This window comes from Clarias gariepinus, chromosome 6 (genome assembly GCF_024256425.1).
Source record: "Clarias gariepinus isolate MV-2021 ecotype Netherlands chromosome 6, CGAR_prim_01v2, whole genome shotgun sequence".
NCBI classification, from domain to species: Eukaryota; Metazoa; Chordata; class Actinopteri; order Siluriformes; family Clariidae; genus Clarias; species Clarias gariepinus.
In genome coordinates this window covers 18943545-18966660 of record NC_071105.1, presented here as the reverse complement: position 1 = coordinate 18966660, position 23116 = coordinate 18943545, and the positions used below count along the sequence as shown (strand labels likewise).

Sequence of the window (23116 nt, the reverse complement as noted above, 5' to 3'; positions counted from 1 at the left end):
GTCTAGTACTGATGAGAAGGATCTATTATGTGATATTATTATTATTATGTAAGTCTTATGTGATATTATCATTATTATTATTATGTAAGTCTTATATTCCATTGCCTTTATTGTCCTTTCCATCAGTGAACTGCCTTCTTTCGCCAAGCGCATTTTGATCATTTTGGTCATATTGCTGTTTTATCCAACATCCAAAGCTGAAAAGCATATTTTTCCAGGTTGCTCCATTATCTTTAAAATAAACCGCTAAATATGACTAAATTGTAAAAATTGGCACGCCTCACAATCTTCAGATCAACAGCTCGGACCTTCACTGCCACCCATGCCAACATTCTTAGGCATTTCAATAAGGCAAACTCTGTGTGTGTAAAGCGAGGGAGAGACATGTGCAAGACATAATAAATCTATTACATTTCAATTAATAAATATAAGGACCTTTAGTATTAAACAATCATTTAATTACCCAGTAAAGTGTTTCTAATGGTATTGAACCCTTACCTTGAGAATGAGAGGTGAACCTGGCTTCAGCTCCAGCATGGTGGGAGGAAGTGGTTCAAACACAGGGTCTGGGTAATACACAAAGCTCTCATTGACCACCAGCAGGGTCTGGACGTTATCCATAATGAAGCCTATCTCATCTGGACTGGTGCCCACCTCCGATACACTTCTCTCCGTGTCTGAACCTGCCACTGAGGGCGCCAGGCACACCATTACCGTGTTATTGACCCCAGTACAGTTCTAAAAGCCAGAGGGGGAGAGAGATGTCAGACCTCTTTGGAAATTCATTATTTATAGTTACTCTTAAAAATGGATTAAACACTAAACATTCAATGAAAGGTATTAAAATGGTCAGATGTTAATTCGAATCAATATAACCATATTAAAACAAGGTCATTTTTAATAACAGAGAGGAGAAAAAAACTCCAGAGGACTCTATAAAGGGTGACGTGTGACAAGGTTAAAGAGGTTTAAGAAAGAAGATAGGGAGAATGAACTGAGTAGAACAGAGATGAGGCAAAGAGGAGGGATGAAAGTGCGTAGGTCGTGTTGGAGAAAGGTTCCTCCAGCCCTGCAGGGGCTCAGTCGGAGACCTCAGCAACTTCTCTTTTAGACCTGATTTTCTGTCAGCGGTTGACATTTGAAAGGTTAAACTGCTTAAAGGAGATGCAGTGCCACACATCCATACTCAAACACTTGCGGAAACACACATTTGCAAAGGGCCTAAGGCAGGGTTACCGCGAGGGCAATTAAACACCCCCTGTGCGGATCTGTTTCTATGGGGAAATGCTGTATTTTTATTGTGCAAATAGGGAAAAAAAAAAGAAAGACACTGGGGATTTTGGAGCCCAAGCTGCAAAGAGGAGATAACTATATTTTCAGCACTATCATACTGTGTGTGTATATATATATCTGTGTGTGTGTGTGTGTGTTTGTGTGTACTTACATTAATAGACTTGATTGCTCCTGACTTGGCTCTCATCTTGGGCTCTTTCACAGTGGCAAGGTTAGTCCCAGTGACAGTCAGTGGAGTTCCACCACTAAAGAAAAGCACACAAGGTTAGAAAAACTAGGATTTACACCATCGTCTAGAAGTTTTAGTTAACTAACTGATCTTGATTATTTCTAGTGCTTACAGTTGTCTCTGCATTAACCACTCCAGCATCTCACAGCAACACCGACCTCCATAAAACACACATTATTCTGAAAGCAACTTATCAAGTCGAGTGTATTTACCAGACTAGAGCACTGGAGTGCATTATAAGAGACTGACATTAATCTGATATTGTCTTAGAAGCTATTAAGTACATTTATACCACAGTGCTTATGAATTCTCACATTTGATTAGCCAGGATTTTATACGTGCTTGTTTCTATAGTAACAGTTAATTTACAGGGACTTGTATGGCAGACGTTCGACATATTCGAAGACGAATAATATTTTAAAAAAAGGAGAAAAAAAAGTGTTAAAGAAAAACATATAACTGTTGATATATTTTTTTTCCCATACTCGGGGGTTCACATTTTGGAAGCCTTGTGTTCCAGAACTTTGTAAATCTCGCTATGTTTTGACCACAAGAGAAGACCCGCACACACTAATTTATTTAATTAGTTTCTAATTTAGTCATGGCCCTTATCATATATCAGCCACCAGCCAGGGAGGGTGAAAACCATTAGAATCTCTTTTTAAGGTGCCTGAAGCCATCCAAACTAATCGTTTTGAACTGCTGCTTAGAGCGCAGTCTAACACTTGAAGGAAAGCGCTATCCGCCCTCTTCCACATGCATGAGCGTACAGACACCCATAAATGGTTACTGTTGCTGCGACATGTTAAATAAGAGAGAAAAAGCAACATGTCCCTCACTGAGAGCATGGACAGCTGTGCTATCTTACGCTCCCAGACACAGATGGAGGACAGAAAAGTTTGCACTTTCGGGTCTTGTTAAACATGACAAGCTGTGAGTTGTTTTTTTTTGTGCGTGTTTTATTAAATTCAAAAAGGAGAAAAATAAAAGGCTGGGTTTTGGACCATGTTGTTATAAAAAAATGAGTCAACTTCAGGGTGGTAATGACATCACGCCACCCTGTCACTGATTATTTTAACACATCTTGATAAGTGTTATAACAGCACTTCCCTAAGTGTTTTATCCCTTAAATATTATTTAGTCACTAAAGGTAAGGGCTCACATACAGTGTCCTGTAAAACTATTTGTTCAATTAGTTCATATTATGTTATAATAGACATAGAGTGATAGATTTTATGGCAATATTGGAAAATAGATGTTTAGATGTTTCCACTTTTTCCTCTGCTGATGCATACTGTAACCTACAAGCATAAGAACACTTGCCTGTTACATGTTTATTAGCGAATAAACTTCCTTATTTTTTTTTGTATTTTGACAATACTTTGAATTCTGTGCACTCAAATCAATTCCACAGAAAAAAAAAGCAACCATGAAAATGAATGCTTATAATGTGTTTAAATTAGTTAATTCAGGTCACATTAATAGTAACTGGTGTAAAACTCAAATAATTTACAAATAGCAAAATAATTTAAGCTTCTTGAGTTCATTTGCATTTGGCCTGTGGATGACATACAGTATACAGAAGTAGTTGGACACCTTTTGCACTGGCAGGCTGACAAAAAGACCCACACACTTAGACTTGGACGCCATTAGCTTTGATGACGACACAGCATGGTGGCCGGTTCATGTCTGAAAATGATTCCTCATGGTCCAGTACATTCAGGTTATCAGCTGACTTCATTTTATTGCTATATACCCTTGTTGAGCCAAGACCTGACCAACTAAAGCAACCCCACATCATAACACTGCCTCCAGGGGCTTGTACAGTGGCCACTATGCACGATGGATGCAAAGCTTCATGTGCTTCCATTTTTACCCAAACACATTTACATTTAGGCATTTGGCTGACGCTCTTATCCAGAGCGACTTACATTTTTATCTCATTACACATCTGAGCAGTTGAGGGTTAAAGCTGGGTTTGAACCTGGGATCTTCTGAAACGTAATTCAATGCCTTAACCACTGAGCTACCCCTGGCCATGACACGCCATGGTTACTGCTCTAAAGTTCAATCTCAGCTCTCTAACAAACTAAGTTAGTATTTCTCAGTATTTCTTATGACTACACAGCTGTTTAGTCCCAATCCTGAGAGTTCTCATCACATTGGGCATGTTCAAATGCTGTTATTAGGTCGAGTGTCAATTTTTGCAATGCAACTGCACCAAACGTTTAGGCGATCTTCATTCTTGTTTTCTATTCCAACCCCAGTTCTTCCATAACTTAATAGTTCATATGCTTCAAGGTTTTAATAATGTGTTGGACAGTTCTTAACTAAATTCCAGTCATTTCAGTAATCTCCTTTGTTGTTTTCTTTGCTCGAGGCAGGCCAATAATTTGGCGCTTTTGGAATGGTAACTTTTTTAGCCAGGCATTGTACAATGGCTGCAGATCAGACAAGACACTATCTAGGGAAGATGTCTAAATCAGTACCTCACTTAAACTGACAAACTAGACATAACCCACCCCATTCATACTCTATTAAAAAAACAGATAATGTTCTCATATCATGCTGTCTGCTGTATGTATGAATTAGTCATTAACCCATGTGGGTCAGCATAGTGGCCAATATATGATGTCTTAATGAGATAATTAGCCTCTGGTTACCTATTAATTGTGATTAAGCAGTGATTTAGCAATTACTGATCATTACACTCACACATACGGATAGGTAATTAGAAGGGTAAATATAGTCTAAAAGCCTCATTCTGTCCCTCATATTCTCTGGTGGGCAATTTTATGGTTTCATGTGTAAAACGCCACTGCAGCCCACCGCTGATAAGTGATGTAATTAGAAAGGTGCTAGCATAAAGTACAAGTGTGTAAAGTGCACGCCGACGGACGATGGTTAGGCTTAACTAGAGCCTGGCTGTGACTCACGAGCCAATACTTGCCTCGTCAGGAGAAAGGTGTGATATTACAGCTGTTTAAGTCAGCAGGAAAAGTGAGCTGCTCCCTCAGACGAGGGAAGTAAACTCATTGCTAGCCTGTCAGTCAAGAAAAGCTCTGATGGGATCATAGCAACAGCAAATATGAGGCCTAAAGAGGTCATTCCCCCCAGGCGAATGTATTCGCATGCTCATTCTCTCGCTGTTTCACACCTCGCTCCAATCCACTACTGACTAAACTCTGCGCCTGGATGGCACCAGGGTTGCAATCATTTTCAGGATTCTAGCATGCCACTGTTTTGAAACACGCTCCCACTGGCGGCCATTTTTTCCCTGTCAACTCTGATGTTGGTGTGATCCCTGGAGACATGGCTGCCTATCTTCACGCTCTTTCTCAAGCATGCAACATTCCTCACATACGAGAACACACTCGAGAAAGAGACGACTGTGGATGTTCTACACGGCCTGAAATGCAGTGAAGTCTGTGTTCGCTCAGTCACACACCCACACGGTCAACTAGTCACACACACACGTCCTAAGCAGATTAAGCTCCTACATTCCATCTACACATCTTTAGTGCTTTAGTAACACTAATAATTGAAAACATATGGCCATAACTTTACTGCCCACTCTGCTATCTGGTTATCAGTGGAGCTGTCTATCCTTCCGGTCGTGTGTCCTCATCTGCGTACCTGGTAATGCTCCAGTTGGGTTCGATCTTCAGTATTGTTGGGTCGTCCGTGTAGTTGAACTTCACCTCGGGGTTCCTCAGCTCTGCAAAGTTAATGTCCACCATGACCGGTGTGCCGCCGATCGCCGAGCCCGCTGGAGTTACACACACAATCTCCCTCGCGCTGCGCCTGGAGCACACACACAGACAGGTCATTACACTCAGACACTTGAAAAGAAAGGCGAGAATCTTTAGGGAACTCATGCTTCACCTGGATGTCGATGTAGAGTGCCAGGATGCACTTCGAAATCAATTCTTAATGTATCTTCTTCTTTTTTTTTTTAAATCTGTTTTAGTATAACCACTTGCTGCTTTTAGTACACAATTCTCATCATGAAAAACCCCATGCTTAAAGTACTTCCATTAAAGCTTTCAGAATGAATGCAACAGTTCAGATGCTATTAGAATTTCAACAGTATTTACATATTTGTAGAAAAAAACGTGTTTCAAATTGTTAATTCTACTCTTAGTCTCTTAATGTATGGCAACAGAAAAACATTTTTTTAAATACTAAAAGTCCTATCAGTTGATGTGCTCTCAATAAATCCAGGTCAATTATGGCACACTTTATTGTTAGTGTTTTAAAAATGAAGCAGAATTTTAAGAAGTGGGGGAAAAAAGAAAAAACTCAATACAAATCAATTTGCCCCAAGAGTGAAATCTTACGCTAGATGGCTTCCAGCAAAGCAGTTACTGAAGTCACTCAGTGTGCCACTCAAATACTACTAGGCATCTAGTAACTAAATAATGTAATACTATACCCTTATGTAATATAATATTACGCTATAGTAGACAGAAAGCTATTTTCTAATTTTATGCTTTGAAAGTGTGAAATTGCCTTATTGTGATATTTTCGAGGGCTGTTTAATAAGAACGCAGTATTTAGCTATAGCTCATGTTTGTTTGCTCTGCACCAGGATAGAATTCTGATTTGCAATTCCTTTGCATGTTATGTTTCCCATTAGCATTTTTAAATAACAAATCGATTTATGCAGAACCCGATATAAACGTCTTGTGTAATTTTGTATGCATCGATGCATAAGAGAATGACACAGTTTACAGCATCTTCCCATTCAGTACAAACAGCAGAAGGGTCGATTTAGGAAGTGTGCACGGGCGCGTCTTTCGCAGAGCATTACTACGGAACATTTGGGGCAGAATTTATAGGATGCATAATGAGGAAGGAATAAAACAAAAGCGAGACACTTCTCTCATCTTCCTGATTCGGATGAAGAGTGTGTCTCAGCATGTGCGAGCGTGTGTGCATGGAATTCTTATACTGATCCTCTCTCCGTGTTGCCCTGGCAACCATTTTTCACAACACGCAGCCGAGATACCCACAGAGTTCTGTACATATTTTGACAAGGTTGTTGTCAGAAGTGCAGGCAGAGAGAGAGAGAGAGAGAGAGAGAGAGAGAGAGAGACAGAAGAGGCAAAAAAGGATGGCAAGAGGTGTAAAGAAGCAGACGAGAGTGAAAACTAGAGATAGGAAAGGAAATGACATGAAGATGTTGCAGGGGCTAGATAAGCCAATGAATGACTGCTTAAACAAAAAGCCCTTTACACACACACACACACACACACACACACACATGCACACACTTAAAAGCCCTCATCTTATTCATGGGAAAAAAAAAAAAAAGGCAGCCCATCCGCCTCAGTGAGGTATGAAGTGTGTGTAGGCGAAAGGCTCTGGTTCCCTCCTGCACGCTGTTGGAGTCTGGCTGCAGGAGCCCACATGGGGGGCCGCCCCAGATATGAAAGTACACAAAACCCTTTTTTTTTCTCTGTCTCTCTCTCTCTCTCACACACAGACACACCACTTGGCAGGCCCAAATCAAGCTACCCTCTGTGTGCCTTCAAATCCTCCTGCATGCCTGTCGCTCCTTACAACATGTCAGACAGTGTGTGAGCATGCAGATAGTGTGTATGCAAGTGGATTTCAAGCTAGGAGGAATCGCTTTAAGCATAGGATAAACCGACCTAGCTAAGATTGAATGCCAGATGCTGGAAATTTTAAAGTGTTGGTGGTGGAAGCAACATTTCCTTCATCACACTTTCATCACGAAAAAAAAAAAGAAGAAGAAGAAAAAAAATCACATTGTGCACTTGTGAATCCTGTGAACTAATCTCTATCCTATACCCAGCTGTCAGAGCAGTCCGATATTATGCGATTAACACATCACACGTTCTGGATGCTCTTTTTCTGAGCACGCTTTCCATGCACTTTGGGGATAATTCTACATAAAGCAGCATATTGCTCCTTCACCTAAGAAAACGGAATAACAAGAACTGGTGTAAGGTGGGGTGAGGGTTACCTCTCAAAGCGGCAGGTATTGAGGCCGATCTTCACGGACACGGCGCTGCCGGCGTTCAGGTGGCTGCCATGGATTGTGATCCTTGTCCCGCCAGAGAACGGGCCGCGGGACGGTGTCACCCGTGTGAAGTACGGAGACTGAGGGTGCGCACATACGCCGCAAACGAGAAAGAAAAGATTTAATAGTCAAGTACATTTGGTTATACAGACATAATATTCAGAACATTTAACATCAACAGCCAGCAACTTATCACATCATACCATTGTGGAATTTAAGTTTTGGTAAAGTTTGGTTTTTTTTTCCTCCTAATCATTATATAAAATGCATTTAGTCAAAGAAATTGTATGTAAACACTATGCTCTATGTCTATATTAGCAGAGGAAAAAAGGCATCATGTAGACTACTGTATATGAAAACTTGATGTTATAAATGAATATTAATTTATTTAATAAATTAATATGCATATTTCTCAAAGCATTGTAAGGATCATGAGTGGTTCTACAACAGTAATGCACTTTGGAAATATACAAAAATTGAAATATTTCCTATTTTATTAATCGCATTCTTTTCACATTCATACGAGTATATTGTTTTAATTAAAAATATTTTTTTTGCACAAAATATATTCTGTTCTTTAAAATAAGACATTTCTGTTTTTGCCGACTACCTTCAAACCAAAAGCATTTTTAGCTTTTTCTTAATAAATTTTTTTCTTTTGCATTATGATGTTTTAATGAATATATACAGGCATCAGGATTGTGCAGTGTAGAGTGTCATATCCTTTTTCAGCACCACCTTAGGCAATATGATGAAATTAACTTTATTTCATTTTAACCAACTATATACTGTAAGCATGACTGAGCCCAAATAATAGGAAATAAAATAAAAAAAAGGGGGGGGGGGTGATACCATAGACACGTGACGTGTGCTTTACAAGCAATGACATTATTACGAGCATTTAGTGACTTCTACATTCCCATATTCTGCTAGCAGATAAATGTTTGTGGTTTAAAAGTAATGATAACTTTGGTTCTCTCCTGTGATATTTTTTTAATCACCTTGTCCTCTTCTTGAGAAACAGCTAAATCTGCTTTGTGAAGACTTTGCCATGGTAGAACATGTGCATTAATATAAACCTGTGACCTGAATTACAGACGGCAGCACCGTATGAGCTGTGCTGTTAGAGAAAAATCAATGACTGCTTTCTGAACAGTTAGATTGAGAACTAGAATTCAACAACTCTGAATAAATTTCAGCATCCAACACCGACTCTCAGATTGAGTTTAACCCTTAAATCTCGAGAGGCGCAGATCCGTGCTAGAAACAAAACATTGTTCAATGACCGATTAAAAAAAAAAAGAAAAACTGCCAGACTGTGTTGAAAAGAGAGGCTGTGTGTTTGGGTGTCATGCAGAACTAGTGTTTACAGCTGCTGTAATGTAAATGACAAGGTGAATAAATACTGCTTATAAAAAGCATTCAGTCTTCTTTAATAGGTATAAGAGAAATAAAACACTTTTGGTATGTGCCGCTGTTGGAAAAAATGTGTAATAATTGCAATGATTGGTATTTAAACAGTTGATATTAAGATATGTTTTCTTATCATGCTCTGTAAAGCCATCACAACGGCTCTAATCTCAGGTGCTGTAAATTGGTGATTTTTGAGGCTAACTCTAAATGAACTTCTCCTGCAGCAGAGATACGTTTTTCCTGAGATGGTCTGCGTAAAAGCCAGTTTCATTATGATACTTGATGGGGGGTTGTAATTGCACTTGACATTACAGTGGTACTGGTATTTTTCGGCATATGAGTGACCAAGTGGGTTGTACATTCTTCTGGTAGCTGATCAAAACTGAGTGGAAAGCCAACATTTTTTGGTGCGTATTTTTGCATTTTGTGCAACATTTAGTAAAGACATAGTACCATGGGTCCCAAAAATGGTACCAACTTTTAGTTTCATTTTTAAACCTGCCACTGCCAAGAAGAATCATAAATTAAGGTTATTTTATATTTTACTTTAGTTACATGCTTTTATATGCAAAAATATGATTAGATAATGTTGCAAATTGATAATATTGGTAATACTTTTGGGGTGGCTGGAACGGATTATCTGCATTTACATTATTTCCTATGGGAAAATAGGTTTTGCACTACATAATTTAGCCTTAAGAATTGATTGTTTGTATGCCAAGGTAGCACTGTACTTTTATTCTATAAAACTATATATTAGTGCTGTCAATTGATTAAAAAAAATTAACTAATTAATCGCACAATTTTTTTGCAATTAATCGCGATTAATCACAATTAAAAGACTGAAACTTTTGGGATATGTAAATGTAAATAATTAATGTCAACTCAAGACAATGAAACTATTTAAATTCAAATATGATTGTTTATTGGAATTTTTGTTTAACTAGTAACACAGATTTTCTCATGTAAACAACATACCTGCAATAAACCAATATTCTCCAAATTAACTGTTGGCTTGAAAGCCATATTTATTACAGAAATAAAAACACAGGTATGTGCCATTTGTGTCATTTGAATTTCAAAACAATCAATGCAATTTACATTGGCGAGGCCCTGTAGAGATTGTTGCGGTGGGGTGTTTTGCTTTTAAGTGATATGTCAAAGACGAATTACTTCTGTGGTATTTAAATTCGGCTTTGCAAAATGTACAGATTACTTTTGTTTTATCCACAGAACCATCCGGCAGAGTTTTATACTGAAACTTTCCGTCTAAAAGTCCTTCCTTGGTCTTATCCATACTTCTTTGCACGTTGAACACACGTCGGCCACAACAGGAAATAAAAAAAACTGCAACCGCGTTAATTGCGTTAAATTTTTTTAATGCGTTAAATATTTCAAATTAATCGCATGCGTTAACGCACTAATTTTGACAGCACTAATATATATATATATATATATATATATATATATATATATATACATAAAACTATTCGGGAACAGATAACCTTCATGTCTTAAAATAAACATTGTTGTTGTTACTTAATTATGTAATGCCTTATTTCATAGTCAAAAATCCTGTATTGTTCTAGAGTGTAGAAAGTAAATCCAAACTTGTGTCCAAACTTTTGCCTGCTTCATATATAGTAAAACACATCATAAATAAAATATATTGTTGTTAGTACTACTCTGCTACACAGCAAGAGCATAAGAGAGTCATGTACTCACCACGAATGTGAAGGCTTTAGGCGAGACCGCTCTGTACTCAGGCTGACAGTCTCTCACACACACCTCCACCTGAGCCTCCTGCACCCGATAGCCTGTAGCGTCTGCTACACGACACACGATCCTACAGGCAAGAATGTGAAAACAACCACATTTTCACGCCTTTTCAAACAGCAATCGCACAACGCCTTAAAAATATTCCTCCATCAAAATGATGTGAAATACAAGTTTAAACACAGCGTGAAATTCTTAATATATTATTGTATGAAGCAGTACATTCAAAAGCAATCAAGTATAATTTATATTCATTTACACATTCATATGGAGCTTATGCATAATTTTTGAGAACATCTTTGTTTTGTGAGCCCTGTAAGGGACATTGGGGACAAAAATGTATGAAAGAAAAAAAATGAAAATGAAAATCTGAGAATTGTGTCCTGAGTATATCTGGGTCAATGGAAAACAAAGTCGGTATGAAGTCAATATGAAATCAACTCTTAAAATTTAAGTTTTAAATAAAAAAAAATTTTTAAATAGAATTAAATATATTAAAATTAAAACGAAAACACAAAATGAAAAAATAAAGAAGTGGATAGACATTAGATATAACAGAATATTTAGAATACAGATCAACAAAATTAGGAATATGGGAAGTGTTAGAATTCAGTCTGATCTGCGATTGGTTAGAAACCTTGAGCATGAAGACAGGGCTTAAATCATTGTGTTTTTAACACAGTTTAGTACAATTTGTTAATTATTAAATCTAGTGCAAGTCTAAACCACATTATTCACAACTATTGACACAATAATGATGATAATTAAAATAATAATAATAGTAATACAAAGGATTATAAAATAATAATAAGAAAATACTGCAAAACTGTCAGAAGCCTGTTTGAGATTAAGAAATCACTCTGCTTTAGGATTGTTTAGATGAATTTGATCGTGTCTGTTGTTGGTTAGAAGCCTAGAGCACACAGCCGGGTCTCATCAAGTTTTTTAGCCCAGTTTGGCTCGAAGTTTGTTAATCATTAAATCTCTGTGTCTGTCTAAACCTCTTTTTATGTATAATTAAGTCATTCATAAATAATAATGTGAATATATTTTAATGATGATTTAAATAATAAAGACAGATTGCAAAACTAACCAGAATCTCGTAACAAACTTGTGTGAAGTTAGAGAATCCGGCATTCTTTATGATTGGTTACAGAAATTCAATCTCGTCTATGATTGGTTGGAACCCAGAGGACGAAGGCGGGACTTCATCCTCATGTTTTTAAGCGCGGTCTAAAAGACCTGTAATTATAGGAGTCACTTTCGCAAGATCTTGCAACAAAAAATGTTTTTTTTTCCTCTCTCCTACAAATAGTTTTTAAGGAGAACATTTTTCTTCTATGTATTTTTTTTCTTTCATGTCCTTTTAGATGTTCTCTAGTCCAGACCTGACCACAAAAGCTTTTAAATAATCTAGTTTGCTTTTTGTGCTTTAAGATAAAATATTTTTCTATAAATGCAGCACAAACAAAACAGGATTATTTTCTACAAGCACTTTTCAATTTGCTCGAAAATATATAGATGGATATATGGATAGGTAGACAAATAGACGGGCAGACATGTCCCTGCTAAATATTTTGTAATACAAACAGAGCGAACGTGAGAAGAAACACTTTATCTTTCAGGTCACATGGGGAGCCGAGGCAGGTCATTGGATACTTTCATTTTGTCATATGTTGTTCAGTAATGTAATTTGGTTGTGATTAAAATCTTTTAATTATGTCAGGGTGTGATTTTCTCCTCTTATCTTTGATGAAATGTAAAAGCCCTTCATCAACAAGCATGTCTGTAATTTCACTGGCCAGTTTAACACAATGCAGAGGAGGCAGAGGAGAGAGGGAGAGAAGAGAGAGAGAGAGAGAGAGAGAGAAAGAGAGAGAGAGAGAGAGAGAGAGAGAGAGAAAATGGCAGGGAGCAGGGGAGAGAGAGAGGGAGCAAGAGAGAAAGAGGGAGAGAGAGAAGGTGAGTGAGAGAGAGAGTGAGAGAGCGAGAGAGAGGCAGGGAGCAGGGGAGTGAGAGAGAGAGCAAGAGAAAGAGAGAGAGAGAGAGAGAGAAGGTGAGTGAGAGAGAGCGAGAGAGAGAGGCAGGGGAGTGAGAGAGAGCGAGAGAGAGAGAAGCAGAGAGCAGGGGAGTGAGAGAGAGAGAAAGCAAGAGAGAGAGAGAGAGAGCGCCAGGGAGCAGGGGAGTGTGAGAGAGAGCGAGAGAGAGAGAGAGAGAGAGAGGAAGAGGGAGAGAGAGATGGACGGATGAGAAATGAATGACAGAGACCTGGGAGAGCTCTGGAAGTAGCCTAAGGCCCCCCTCTGCTCTAATGAAAACCCATTTCAGCAGTGATCGAGGAGCAAGACAGGATAGTGAGGAGAGCAGAGCTGAGTTGGTACTGTACCTGAGGGCTCTCTCTCTCTCTCTCACACACACACACACACTCACACAGAGGAAGAGAAAGAAAGAGAGATGGACCTTTTGCATGTGTTCTCACTGGTGGGTTAATTAGCTGGATGTGTATGTGTGTGTGTGCATGTGTGTGTGTGTGTATTAGCATCTCTGTGATTAATGAAATATGTCCACCCTTCCCATCATGCCTCAGGGCATCTCCTCCTCCTATACCGGGTTATCAGCTCCCCTGCCTCCTTCCCCTGTGCAGGTGGCCATGGCGCTGCGCCCACGGAGACGCACATCTCTATGTTCCAATACAACCGCTACCACGGCAACAGCATCCCCATGGCGATTACAGAGCGACCAGATTATGACAAATCTGGTCAGAGACGACAGTCTCTATTTTTTTTTTTTTTGGTGTGTGAACGCCTACAAAAGCTTCTGATTCACACATAGCTACCTTAATAAATCATGTTGTACAGCAAAACTAAGTGTGCGCATGCCTGTAATACTTGTCTAATGTATCGTTTCCTGTCTAAATGAACTTGCAGTGACCTCTGACATTAACACACACCCCTCGCTCACTGACGGACAGTCTGAAGGTATGGTTGTTCACCTTGCCTGATCCTGAAACGACAAATCAGGTTCAATTAAACCTGCTCATCTTAATAGCGGGAAGTAATCAGCTCCTCCGGGCAAGGTTAAACGGCCGTCACGGTCGTTCTGCTCCTCAGTAAGAGAATTATCAAAGTACGGTTATCTTTCACACATTAGATCACGTTATTACGCCGCCATTACAATGGACTGATGCTAAACATTACAAAGGGTGCAATCCCAGCCATTACTTAATGGGCCAGAGTCGGCGAATTAGTATGCAGCAACTCACACCTTACATTACTGTTCTGCGATAAATGAAAAACTGGAAGGAGAAAGGTGATGAATCGGAGGCAACTCACTGTTCAGCACTGATGTATTCCTCCTCGACAGGCTGGCAGGCCACCTTCCCGATCCGGATGCCGTTCTGGATGTCGCGAAACTGCAGGCCCAGGTTCTCTCCGGTGATGGTGAGCTGGGTGCCTCCCTGGCGCGGCCCTGTCTCCGGGAACAACTGCGGCAGAGAATGAAGTGCTTTTAGCAAGCAGTCATTACATTAACCGTGCACCCGTGCTACATGTACACGCACACACAGCGCTGCATTCACAGCATAACTTCAAAAGCCCTCTTAAGTTAAAGCTCAATGAACAGCTTCTTTTCTTTTTCTCTGTTCCACACCTTTGGAGCGCACCAAGGAGGATGTTAGTGCGACGGAAAAGAACTGACGATGAATGCGCGTGAAAGCGCGAGATGTGTGGCAAGAGGCTACGATGTGCCAGCTGAATTGGGAGGGGATGAAGAGGAGAAGCGAGAGTGTAAGAACACGACAAAGAGTTCATCTGTCCTTAGGCACACCTTAAATTAGGCCCGGGTGAGCAGAACACAAACTGGAGAGGAGAAGGAGGGAGAGTACGGGAGGAAAGGGGGGAATATATGAATTGAGAAGAGCTAAAGAGAAGGAAATTAGTGGAGGAGAGGTAGAAGAAAGAATGACGAAAGGAGCAAAGTAAGAAGGGGGGGAGAAAAGAGGTAAGGTGAGAATAGAGGACAGGAAAACAGAAAAGGAGAAAAAAAAAGGAGAGAAGAAGTGGAGAACATGCTGAGTTAGGGCAAGGAGAGAAGAGGAGAATAGAGGAAAGGTGAATCGTAAAGAGAAGGAAAGAGGTAGAGAAGAAGGTGATGTAAGGAGGATAGAGAAGAAGAGCAGGGAAGACGAGAAAAGGAGGAATAAAAGAAGCGAGAATGAAAATGCCATGTGCACTGAAGAGAAAGTGAAGAGAGGAGATCAGAGGAGGAGGAAAAAAATGAAATAAAAGAAGAGAAGAGAAGGTGAGGAGAGAATAAATAAGAGGAGAGATAACAGGAAGAGAATTCGTCTCAGGAGGGCGGTTTCGTGCACAAGAACAGAACAGAGGGATGAGAATTTTCCCTGAAAGAAAGTTTCTCTAATGGCTGTTTGTAAAGTAGTGCTGCAGTCTGTCCCTGGTTTTCTGCTGCTAATGAAATTAACAGTTAATCCGGCGAGTCACATCTCAGCCCTGCACACAACAAAGCAGGACCTTCGTTTGGCAGGAAGGGAGTTTTTTCAGTGCAGAAATCCTCCTCCAGTTAATATTTAATTAGGATAGGAAAGCAAATCTTCATGCACAAAGAAGAAATGTATGTCAGTGTGTGTGTAAGCGCGTGGGTGGTTGGGTGGAAGGAATGATACTGAAAAAAGCTGAGTGATGGAAATGAGAGGCACCACCGCTGCGGCATGCCCGGACCTCGTGTGTACACAGAGACAGAGACGTACACCCGTGGACACGGCGGGCCTCACACCTTGACGACAGACTGCGGTGTCTCAGTGGGTAGAATCAGTGCTAAATTAGACAGTTGCAATGACCTATGTCTCCAGCTAAGCACACACATACAGACTCCGCAACTGTTCCCAATAGCAACAGATGGCTTGAGGCCCAAACTCCAAGAATTCACACTCTGCTCCCACAACACCTGAGGCTTATGACACAACACACACACACATAACACCTTTAGATCTGTCTTTACATCCCATTTCTCACATTTATGCCCAACTTAATTCTAATAAAGGTGCTGAACGAAAAGTTTCCTCTATTTGCATATGCCATCCATCCTTAGTTTCACACTCACTGAACATTTGCGCTTACTACATAACATCAAAAGAACACTACACTGGCTATTGAACGTGTGTGCTCGTGAACAAACTTCACTAGATTACATTAGCTAATCCACCGAGCAACATCAAGCTCCAAGGTACTGTGTTTAAGGAACCTTGTATCTGACCGTGGTGTCAGATTATAATGTAGTGGCGGGTCAATGATCTTTTTTAGTGCAGTTTGAGTTTAGAACATAACGCATCAGGTTCGCATCTCAGACGAAATCCCAGGACGTCGTTGGCTCTCTAGACTTTCTGTATATAAATAGTGTTTTAGCAAGCATATTGATTATGTAGATTACTGTACAGTATATATGCCAATATCGAAGATTTTATCTCAAAGTGTAGGAGTTCTGCTAATTCTTATAAGGTTCCGTTCCTGAAGTGACTCAGATTTAACACCCTAATGTGACACTGGTCAGATTAAAAAAAATATATTTATGGCTGTCTGAACGCAACACACAAATTTGATGCTTTTCAGATTGGATCTGAGTCAGTTTCATATGTCCTAGATCGGATACGTATCGGAATGAGTATGAGTAGAGCGATGACCTCATCAGTCAGCACTGGCAGTGCAGGGATTTCATAGCAGTGCTTGCAATAGCTGCTAAAACAGCTAAATGAGGCACCTTCCTTCTTATGGACTTAAAAAAAAATACAGCAGACTAACTGCTTGCCATCCTTTAGAGCTAAAATCACATGCACTGTATAAAATGAATGAGTGGCCACACAAATAAAATGTGTTTTATACCAAGATGGTGCGAGCAAAGATGTATCGATGTGCACAAACAACTACAAACCCAATAAGATAAAATGCAGAATCTTTTTTTTTTTTTTTCTAATTTGGTCGTGGCCAATTCCTCCCCGACACTAGGGGGCTCCCTCATTAGGGCTACTATTACCACTCAGTCGGGAGGGCCGAAGACTATCACGTGTTTCCCCTGAACCATGTGACACCAGCCGATCGCATCTTTTTGAACTGCTCGCTCATGCACCGTTGGGGCGGCGTAACACACTCAGAGGACAGCGCTATCCGCTCCTTCCGCTTGCGTGAGCTCACAGACGCCCCCTGATTGGCTGTAGAGCCGTGATTAATGTGGGAGCACTAAGTACCTCTCATCCCTCCCCTCCGAGTGAGCTCGGCCAATCAGCTCTCTCTAGACCTCCGGCTGCGAGAGGTTACAGCATCACCCGGGAATCAAACCAGCGATCTCCATATGATAGGGCGAGCACTTTCCCACTGCGCCACTCGGTCCAAAATGCCAAAATTTGTAACTCAAGAGAGTTTTGTTTACACTTTAAGAGCATCCAGACATTCCCAGACTTTTTTGCGACATTGCAGTCACCTATGACTTTAATATGCATTAGTTACAAAATGTTAAGATGTGCTTACCAATGACCTAGAACTCCAAAACAAACCACTGCAAACTCAGGCCAAAGAACCATCACAACTCCAACCATTACAAACTACACGTCACAATTAGATTAGACTTTTCAAGACTTTGCATGAACTACTAGGATTTGTCACGTGTTAATGGTGACATGGACACGTTTGTTTTGGATACCCGTAACTACTAAATCTAGTTCTGCGCACTTCCATCATAAACGTCATACGTACTGTAGTATTTATTACGGCAGTGGTTTTCACCTCAGTTCCTGGAGGACACACTGCTTTCTCAGCTCCTAGCACACCTGATTTAACTAATCAACTAATTAACAGCGTTTTCTTAATTGAAGTGGGTGTGCTATAGCAGGAAAGTGCTAAAATATGCAGAGCATAGTCCTCTGGGAATAAGGTTGAGACCCTCTCTATTAAAGCTAACTATTTAGTAATTTATATAGTTATTATTACTATTTATATATAGTTAGATTTCTCCATTTTAGAAGCAGATTTGCTCCACCCCCTTTATGAGAGGTTCTCAAAGTTGTTAATACCAAGCAAAGAATTCAGCATAATTTTAATAATAATTTTGGACCACAAGCTACAATTCATACACTGCTATTTTTTTTTAAATCAGTGACTACATTTCACAATTGTGAGCATGCTTGAAGTTTTTTTTTGATGTCTAGGATTTCTCCAGCACCATGCTGTACCGACCTTATGATTTCCTACAATCTCAAAATTGCACTGAGATCTAATTCGGACATGTGGGAAAGCCTCGTAAGGCACAAAGACGCTAAGTGAGCAAGAAAGAAGTGATTCGAGTTTCTGTGATTGTGGTAAAATGGGAGCAGATGGCTAATTCTGATTAGTTTTTTTTGTAGGTCTGACATCACCTCTACCAAGTATAGAAGAATGTGAACACAGTCAAAAGAGAGAAGTAGTAGTGGGGGTAAATTCAGCACAGAAGCTACAGCTCACAGTTAGAAGATGATTAAGAAAATAACTTTGCAGTGCTTTTAATAATGCAAATATATTTGCTTCGTATATGTGCTTATACGATGTAATATACCATTTGAAATACTTCAACTAATTAAACTTTGAATGCAGTTTTATTAAATCTATCTGACAACCCCGAGTGTAAAGATAAGTGTGCAGTGCTCACCTTGGTGATGCGGGGGTGCGTGCAGCGGCTGTTTCCGGTTGATGCGTGCATCCATGTGTGTTCGGGTGAAGCGCACTCCTGCTTAAGCGAGCACTTCTTGTCTTGCATGCACCAGCCACATTCGAAGCGTGGATCTGCCTTCAAGCACATGCCGCAGCTCTCCCTCAGAGCGTAGCACTTATACAGGTGAGCTGCGCATACACAAGGCGAAAAAGCAGTAGGAGTTACGTCAAGTACGCGCCCAACCCTGCGTGCCGAGCTTTCTTCTGGCCAGCTGCTACACTGCAGGAGACTCGCAAACGTACCTTTTATATTGTAGGGGTTGTCGATCACAAAGTTTCCATTCCAAACCACCGACAGTTCCACCGGCAGGTCGCTGATGTCGTTTCCCTCATAATTATACTGCAAAATAAAAAAAGATTCACATTATTAAGATTAGGTTTCAATTATTTCTCACATTTTTTTTCTCTTGCATATCCCAGGTAGTAAGCTGGGGTCAGAGTGCAGGGTCAGGCAGGATATAGCGCCCCTGAAGCAGATAGGGTTAAGGGCCTTGTTTAAGTTGCATCCTGGCGGGGCTGAACCTCGACCTTCCGTTCAGTAACCCTGAGCCTTAACTGTTTGAGCCACTACTGCCCCTATATTAAGACAAAATCAAAGACTAGAGCTCGACAGACTATTAATTTGACCATTGAATTTTTGGCCATTGTGATTTTTTATTCAATTCAGTTTGATATTGTTGATGTAAATGTCTGATCCGTCTCAAGCAGCTTTTTTCTGTTTTGGAATATAACAAAGATCTAAATATTCAATATTTATTAAAACACCATGTAACGTGGTGTTGGTTTTTTTGTTTTGCAAGATTCACAAAAAAAAGATAAAATCTTTATTTCCAGCCAACTTCTGCTCCATACTCCAGTCCAATAGGTGGCAGTGTTGCACCAACTGTAAATGAATTCTAAAGAAGAAGCAGCAATAAGTTTTTTTCTCTCTCTGTCACAGTATATGTGAAAGATGAATGTGGTTTATATTTTCTGCAAATAAAAAAATGGTATATATAAAGAAATTTGTAATTTTTTGGCCATTTATCATTTGAAAGTTTACTGAGATTGAATCAAAGTTTTTCCGATTTTTATTTCCAATTCAACCAATAAAAGATCCACTAAACTCAAAAATGGTTCAATCACACAGCTCTAAATTTTACTGTGGCTTTCAGTGGAAACCTTTAGGAGACTCAGGATCAAGAGGATCTCACAGGGACGTGGGCCGTAGGAAGGGATGCAGTAATGGGGATGATTCGCTCTGTCCTTCAGCGGTCACGCTACATCCGTTTCGTGTTCACGCAGCCCTCCTTCCCCATGTTTCGCTCCCCGCTCCTACACTTCCTCTGGCTTATTAAAATGGAAGTCTTGTTCCTCTCACACCTAGTTAGAGGTGTTTCCAACATCATGCTTTATTCAGTGTTCTAACAACTAACCAATCAGGCTGAGAAAAAAGCACGACCATGGAAATTCTGAGCGCCTGCATGCAACGGCTAGGATGAGCGAGCTGCATCCTACACAATGCATACTGATGCTTAGCGTGCTTACAAATAATCCATATGAAGAGCTCATTGTTATAGCATTCACATAAGCTGAATTTTAATTTTAAAATAACAGAAACCACGAACGTCTAGGCATGGAGGCTAAACATAATTAGTGTGATTGCTCAAGCGTTCACACTATTGTTCTACCCTTACGTTTTATCTTTGTTATCTCCATTCTAACGTTTTTGTGCAGCTGTTGTTCCTAGACATACGGACACTGTTCCAACTCTGGTGTGTTCCTGTGTAAGTTTCTGTAAAAAAAAAAAATTGCCACCACAGACTACAAAAAACCTGGACACAGCCTCTGTAATGTCACCTATAGATTTTCTACTGAGCGGTCTTAAAGCTCGACTGTGGAAGCTCTGGTCATCACCATCTTGTGAGGAGCCAACTCCTCCTAAACCCCAGTTAATCCGTAAATGGGAAAATGGGTGAAGTGTGGCTGTTGGATGGAACATGCTTACTTACCACAGTTACCATAAGATAGCTAGCTTAGCTTTAGCGTAGTTAAAATTGTAGTGTAGCAAACCTTAATTTATATGCTAATGTTTCTTTGCATTTGATTGAACTCATCCTAAAGTCATACACCCACTCACAAAAGAGAGTGCACCCCTAATTTCAGTAAAAATTTTTGTATATCTTCTCCAAGAACAATACTATAGAAATGGAACTTGGATATACTGTACTTTAGAGTCGTCAATGTTCAGCTTGTATAAGAGTATTTACTGTCCTCTGAAAATAACTCAACATACACCCATTATTGTCAAAATAGCTGGCAACAAAAGTGAGTACACCCCAAGTAATAACAGCTTTACATCTTTAACCATGCAAAATCATTTTTCATTTTCTGTGGTCCTCAGTGACCATGTATGTGTCCAAACCTAAACCCTGCTGAAGCTGGCGAAGTGCCATGTGTCCAACATTCAGCAGCTCTGCGTTATCATTATGGAGCAGTGGAAGAGGATCCCAGCGACATCATATCCAACTTTGGTAAATTCCAAAAGGTCTATGGAGATTGACCCACATTTGAAACAATCTCCTACTGGTCATTTAAGGAACAGTACATTATGGCACTTACTGTATGCACTAGAATCGTTTTTCAAAACTGAAGGTTACCCCTTTTTTTGTAATTTTTTCATCCCTCTTTATCCCTATAGATATGACGGGTCAGACGTTTGGCAAACGTTCGTTATCAGCCCGCTGTTGAGCAATCACACTTTTTGCATGTTCGTGCAGGAAATGCAGCACTAGTTACATTAACAATCTGTTTCTACAAATTGTTTAGACTGTCTCAACCTAACGTCTGTCTTAACAGGCCAAGTAGCAGCTCGCCTTAGTCATGAGCTAGTATGTGCTCGGAGTCAATACATCCCGGTCGCCTTTTCCCTCGACATCAACCACTTGAACGGTACGAGCATGTTGCGCGTTTGGCTTACTACGTCGGAAGCACAAATCCGCGAGTTCCTCCTGAACGCACCATTAGTCACTAGTCACATTTACATTTTATAATTTAGCTGGCGCTCTTATCAAAAGCAATTTACAAAATCATTCAGCCAACTGAGGCCAAAGTAATAATAATTAAAAAAAAAAAAAATACACCAAGAATCCAAAAGCATTTCTAATCCTCTTGGGGCTGTCAAGGTTCTGCACTACTGAGCAAAAGGTTGTGAGTTCACCTCCCAGGACTGGCAGAGAGGCACTGCTGAGCTCTAAAAGCAAAAAAAAAAAAAAAAAAGGAAAGAAAAAAAGATATATAAGCCTCACATGGTATAGCTTTAAACTCCCATGATAGTCTGTCTCACTGGGAGCCACGTTGCATTAAAAAACTGTCTGCCAAATAAGGAAATGCTAATGTAAATGAGCCTTAATTGTATAGATACTGGCTACGTACGACCGAACATTCTTCAAAACGCAAAATAGCATATGGAACTATCAATTCCGTGCTAATAACCAGCATGTGTAACAGCAGCAAGATAAACAAAGGAAATACTAGACTTCTATCTCATGTTATCTGCTTCTAGTGCCTCCAGACATAGGAGAGTGTCTGAGGTAAATTAGTCTGGAAGGCACACACACACACACACACACACACACACACACACACACACACACACACACACACACACACACACACACACACACACACACACACACGAACGAGAGCCAGTGACAGCATGAAAAGGCAAATAAATAAGCAGGATAAGGATTAATGAAGCTGGGAGAGAAGAAGAGGGCACTCTCGAGTCATCCTGCACTTCCTCTCTCTTGGAGAAACATAGATCATGGGGAAACAGAGTAGGGAGGGAGTGATGAGGAGGAATGGAGTGTCGGGAGAAGGGACGAGGGAGTGAGGGGGAGAGAGCTGGAGCGAGGAGGGGAGAGGGGAGTGGAATGCTCTCTGCAAGGGTCACACTCAGATAATTAGTCATTTTGAAAGACCTGCATAAAGAACTAAAAATACACTTTGCTCAGTGCACTAGCCTTCCTGCAGAGATCAGATGCACACCTACACTTTGAAACGAAACAAGGGAAAAGAAAATATATCCATGAGTATGCTTTGCAGATGCAGATATATATCCCGTTCAACACTGTGTGTTTTATATACCCTACAGAACAGCGTTTTTTACCTGGGTTCGGCACGACCTTCCATTAATGCTATGTTTCGCAGAAAACAGGTCACTAAGCTCGGGCCTATCTAATTACCTCACCATGTGCATATGCTAATTCGTGTCTCCCGTAGGTTATAGAGACATACGCCCCATTGTGGTGGAGTACACTGCTAAGGCAGTTAACACTCCCCTGAGTCGGGTAGTACCAGCTGTTCTGATGCTGTTCCTTAATTTGGAATGTAAAGTACACACTCATGCAGCAATCAGGGCAAATAGTAATACAATTCACCTGGCGAGAAAAAGAGGCACTTAACTTGAAGGAGAAATTCGCTTTGGGCTGAGTTTATCTAGGTCAACTTTAACCCTCCAAGAATGAGAATGAGCTAACGGAGAACAAATTTTCTTGTGTTGTCGTCTCTTCTTTCTTCTTTCTGTGGTGAAAACTCATAAAAAATAGGGAAATTTCCTCAAGA

General features: G+C 40.2%; 1 protein-coding gene across 1 annotated transcript in view; it reads right to left on the bottom strand.

Moving 5' to 3' along the window:
• The window catches only part of plxna1b (plexin A1b), a 197610-nt gene that overhangs the window by 20998 nt on the left and 153496 nt on the right, over positions 1 to 23116 (bottom strand). The window contains exons 11-18 of the mRNA XM_053497844.1: positions 18755 to 18851; positions 18450 to 18640; positions 14093 to 14244; positions 10710 to 10830; positions 7515 to 7651; positions 5159 to 5326; positions 1445 to 1538; positions 499 to 738 (exon numbers count right to left, since the gene is read on the bottom strand). Of these exons, the coding sequence (XP_053353819.1) occupies positions 499 to 738; positions 1445 to 1538; positions 5159 to 5326; positions 7515 to 7651; positions 10710 to 10830; positions 14093 to 14244; positions 18450 to 18640; positions 18755 to 18851 (1200 nt within the window). The remainder of the gene's footprint in view (positions 1 to 498; positions 739 to 1444; positions 1539 to 5158; positions 5327 to 7514; positions 7652 to 10709; positions 10831 to 14092; positions 14245 to 18449; positions 18641 to 18754; positions 18852 to 23116) is intronic.